The sequence below is a fragment of the Fomitiporia mediterranea genome (assembly GCF_000271605.1).
Source record: "Fomitiporia mediterranea MF3/22 unplaced genomic scaffold FOMMEscaffold_138, whole genome shotgun sequence".
NCBI classification, from domain to species: domain Eukaryota; kingdom Fungi; phylum Basidiomycota; class Agaricomycetes; order Hymenochaetales; family Hymenochaetaceae; genus Fomitiporia; species Fomitiporia mediterranea.
The window spans coordinates 1-4,334 of NW_006760523.1; the positions used below are offsets into that span (position 1 = coordinate 1).

A 4,334-nucleotide genomic window follows, 5' to 3' on the forward strand; every position below is an offset into this window, starting at 1 on the left:
CTCATATGTGTTGTAAGTTTATATAAATTGTATCAGTTATTGTTTTCATTATATAATAATACAAAACATTACCTGTATGTATACTAGCATTATTAGAGGAAGAGGGATTGTGCTTAAGATGGTCTGAGAGTATTATAGTAGTGAGTGTACTGTGTATGTACAAGTACTATATCTTGTATCTCTTTATACTAGCTAACTTTTCTGTTCCCTTAAAGAACTTTGTAACATTAGAGTCCTTCATTATAGTGTTAACAAAGGTATGTATTGTAGACAACATTATAATAGGTTTAGGAGGAGAGAGAGGTTTAGGGCTTGGTGTACTAGTAGGAGGCAAAGGTGTTCTGTAAGAGTAAGTATGTAGAAGCATTTAATAAGTACTAAGGCTCATAACCTTTTAACAAGTATAGTAGGAGTACTCCAAACTCTCTTTCTTTAAGACATCAAGTAAGTGTCTGCCTTATATACTATATAGTAAAGTCTGATAGTCTGAGACATTCTAAGTATAGTAACTCTATATAAGACAATTAGGGATTTCCTAATCTAGAGTGTAATCTAATAGATACTACTTCTTTAAGATATACAAATAGACTGTACAGAGTCTAATAGATGTGAACTACTCTTACATATATTGTATAGTGTATTGTATACTCTTTAAGTATACAAATAGACTATACTGTGTCTTACAGATGTAAACAGTAGTTTACATTGACTGTAGGAACTGATTTCTATTACACTAGTACTTCTTGTGTTTTATACTTAGTATAATACAAATAATAAAAGTAATTGTATTCTAATACATATAAGCTTACATATATTCAGAAACATATTATTATAGTACTTAATAGTATATCTATCTTATATAATATGTTAATAAGACAGAATTATTTTAATATATATTATATAATTGGTCCAGAGGTCCGGACCGGGTTCGGACCTGGACTGGACCGCTGGTCCGGTCCACAAGAGGTCCAGCTGGGTCCGGTCCGAGGTCCAGGATTTCATAAGAAATCGGTCCTGGTCCGGTTCACGGTCCAGCAAAAACCTGTCTGGACCGGACCTGGACCGGACCACGGCAACTATACTAATATGTCTACCCAGTCTACGGGCTCAAAAAGGCTCGAACAGAGTACATGCAATAACGTCGGAAGAAGCTACATATCCTGGTTCTTCGTCGCGATAATAATCAGTGTCTGGACGTGCAGCCCGTATTTTGAAATCTAACTTGAACAATGTATATGAAATCGGGGACTGCAACTAGATTTCTATATTTGACACAGACAGTTGCATCTATTTATACGGTATACGGTAATACACGGCACGTGAATTGTCAGGTTTATCGGAACGGCAGAAAACGAATCCATAATTAGATGCCTCGGCACGTCTATTCAAACAACGGCGAGCTTCACCGTTGTAATTTACATGCCGAGCGTCTCAATAAACCTATCTTCCGCCTGCCCTTAATGCCTGAGCTGCCCCTCACACCGATTTGATAACGTCGTTTATTTCGATCTTTTTTGTTAGACATGCCAACTCCAAAGTTCACTGTGGCCATTTGGTGAGTACGATTGCTATGTGTTTATGGTGCACCTAAATTTATGATTGGCTGAAGCGGTGGTGGAATCGCCGGACTGATGACCGCTATTGCCCTTGCTCGGCTATCTTCCAGGAAGGACTTTCGCATCGATATCTATGAAGCGAAACAAGAATTCACCGAAATCGGGGCAGGCGTCGCCATCCGGCAGAGACCTTGGAATATCGTCAAGGCGCTTGGACTTGAGACGGCACTCAGGGAATTCACCGAGGTTCCAGATAACGAGGATGAGCCTCGTGAGTAGTGTATCGCCTTCGCTGCAATTCATACTAATGCTGTAAGCGAAGGATTAATGTTTGAGATGCGCAAATCTGACCAAGCCATAGGTGTTCATTTCTATAAAACCATGGCACCAAGTTTGTCCTTTTCGTAATGTTTTTAGGCTGCTATTAAAGGCTTTTCTAGTGGGAAACCTCTCCTTTCATCGAGCACATCTCCTCAACGCTCTCGCAGTGAACCTAGATGCCGATACCACAGTTTCGCATTTCTCGAAGCGATTAGTTTCTTACGAAATGGCGGATAGGCCCGATGCTGTGAAAGACTCCACAATAACGTTGTTCTTCAAGGACGGTACCTTTGCGACCTGTGACGTGCTAATAGGTTGTGACGGGATCAATTCTGCTGTGCGTGAAAAACTTCTCCAGTCGGCGGCCCGAGATGCGCAAGGTAGGAATGACTTTGAAGTCGCTGCAACACTTCGTGAACATATCAAGCCCGTTTGGAGTGGCAGCGTCGCATATCGAGGAATCATCGCTCGTGAGGTGCTGGCTGAGGTAAATCCGAAGCACTCGGCCATTTTCACGCCTCAGAACGTAAGTGCTGCCTTCGAGATTATTCTTGCCAGCAATGAATACAGCATTTGCAATTCAGTACATGGGAAAGGACAAGGTAAATAGTGGGTTTCATAACGATCCACTACCTTTCTTATGATGCCCTTTAGCATATTATAGTTTTCCCAATTTCGAAAGGACGCTTAATCAATGTTGTTGCTTTCTGCTCATGGCCAAACAATGATGGCTCTGTTTTTGATGGGAAGATAGTCGAAGAATGTTCACAGATGGAACTACTCGAGCAGTATCGCGGCTGGGAGGACGAAGTACCGCAACTTCTCAAGGTTAGTAATGCAGTCAACAATCACTGTATGGTTATCGTCTAACATTTATTTACTGTAGTGCATTCAGAAACCTTCTCGTTGGGCGATCAATGACCTGAAACCTATGCCAGTAAGTGTTCACAATCATGTTGCTCTTGCTGGAGATGCTGCACATGCTATGACTCCGCACCTGGGTATTGGGGCTGGTCAAGGAATAGAAGACGCTTACATTCTTGCTACGCTGTTAACACACCCACTCACTACGCGGAAAACGATAAGGGACGCACTGAAAGTGTACGAGTCTGTACGTCTGCCGTATGCGAACGAAATTCAGCGCTTGTCCCGTATCAATGGCAAGATATATGAATTTGCGGACCCACGCTTTTCAAATTTGCGGTTTGATCGAGAGTTGCTGACCGATGGTAAGATGAATGAGGAAGACAAGACGAGATTAAAAGAGGTTGGGGACGCGTCGATGACGATTCGAGAATGGACTTGGGCTAGGGACATTGAGGAAGATAGGAAGCAAGCCGTTGAAATGTTGGCTGAGAGGCTCTGCAAAGGAGGATATGTGCATAGTTCCGGTTGATCTCATATGTCAAGAATATTCTCAAAGACGGGAACTCATTCTTTTTATTGAAAACCCATGCATTTCGCGGGATTGTGAATGCAAGGCGGATATCCAATAATGTACGGCACGGGTGAATCAACTGGAAAACCCGAGTTAAATTAACAATGGAAGATTTAGGCTTCGGTGAGAGGCGAACGATCTAACACCAATCAATAGTTGATGTGTGTCCCACGGAGATGACATACCGCTGCAAAGCTACACATGCGCAATATCTCAGGGCAGTTAGGGTGCTAATGACCGAAGTTGTATACCGAAAGCTAGTGTTGCTAAATCACTTCCGTATCACTTAAAGTGGGTCTCCGTCTCGTGTCAGAACGTGTTTTCGCATGCACTGCTTGCACTGTAGCTCCATCCATTATGGTCTGGTATGAATATTAATGAGAATGAAAAGGCAGTGATACTTATTACATGGCTCGGCAGCTTTGCACCAAGGGGATGTTTAGTGTTCTACTTCGACTCGGGCATTCCAAACTCTGTGTCCGTTTCAGATCCCCCACAGGACACTTAGAATGTACTAGTGATGTGTCTCTTTGCGTTGACACGGAGGCAAACTCGAGAGATCTTGCTTGGGATGATCAGATGTGCTGAAGCCTGAAGGAACCCCGGATAGAATGCCAAGATTGAATTGTGGCGACAAAGGTTAAGGCTTTCAGGCACCGACGGAGTAGTGGCTCCTGATTGACGCTCGTGAACCATCCATCCTTGCAGGGTTGAAACAGTTGCATTCTCCGACGACCGACGTGGAGGTTGATGAAGAGGTGCATTGGAGTGGACATATATACCGGGCCGGCATCCGTATGTCACGTGCCATAGAATAATTCCGCATGTACACATCGGGCATTTCACAATTTCTTGCCTTAAAAAATAACTTACATAATGTTAAACATTATTTGTAATTTAATTTACCATTTCAGTTTAGTAGAAATTCAAAATAATATTTTAAGTTTTTTCTGTATTTGTATTGATTATGGAAGAAACTTGAAATTTTGTTCATGATTTCTATCAATCAAAAATGGTAA

At 42.1% G+C, this 4,334-nt stretch overlaps 1 protein-coding gene across 1 annotated transcript; it reads left to right on the forward strand.

The window, feature by feature from the left end:
• Positions 1-1,469: 1,469 nt before the first annotated feature.
• Positions 1,470-3,312, forward strand: FOMMEDRAFT_171632 (FAD/NAD-binding domain-containing protein). Its single transcript, XM_007272132.1, has 7 exons — positions 1,470-1,555; positions 1,610-1,827; positions 1,879-1,947; positions 1,997-2,403; positions 2,462-2,479; positions 2,532-2,705; positions 2,764-3,312. Exons 1-7 carry the CDS (start codon positions 1,524-1,526, stop codon positions 3,271-3,273), a joined length of 1,428 nt encoding a protein of 475 aa, XP_007272194.1. The 5' UTR covers positions 1,470-1,523; the 3' UTR covers positions 3,274-3,312.
• The last annotated feature ends 1,022 nt before the right edge of the window (positions 3,313-4,334 follow it).

Bases quoted from the DNA above. Each gene is read 5' to 3' on its own strand.
- FOMMEDRAFT_171632 (XM_007272132.1), top strand. From the start codon at position 1,524: ATGCCAACTCCAAAGTTCACTGTGGCCATTTG. The intron at 1,556-1,609 runs GTGAGTACGATT...GATTGGCTGAAG, and splicing joins AAGTTCACTGTGGCCATTTG to CGGTGGTGGAATCGCCGGAC. The intron at 1,948-1,996 runs GTTTGTCCTTTT...AGGCTTTTCTAG, and splicing joins CTATAAAACCATGGCACCAA to TGGGAAACCTCTCCTTTCAT.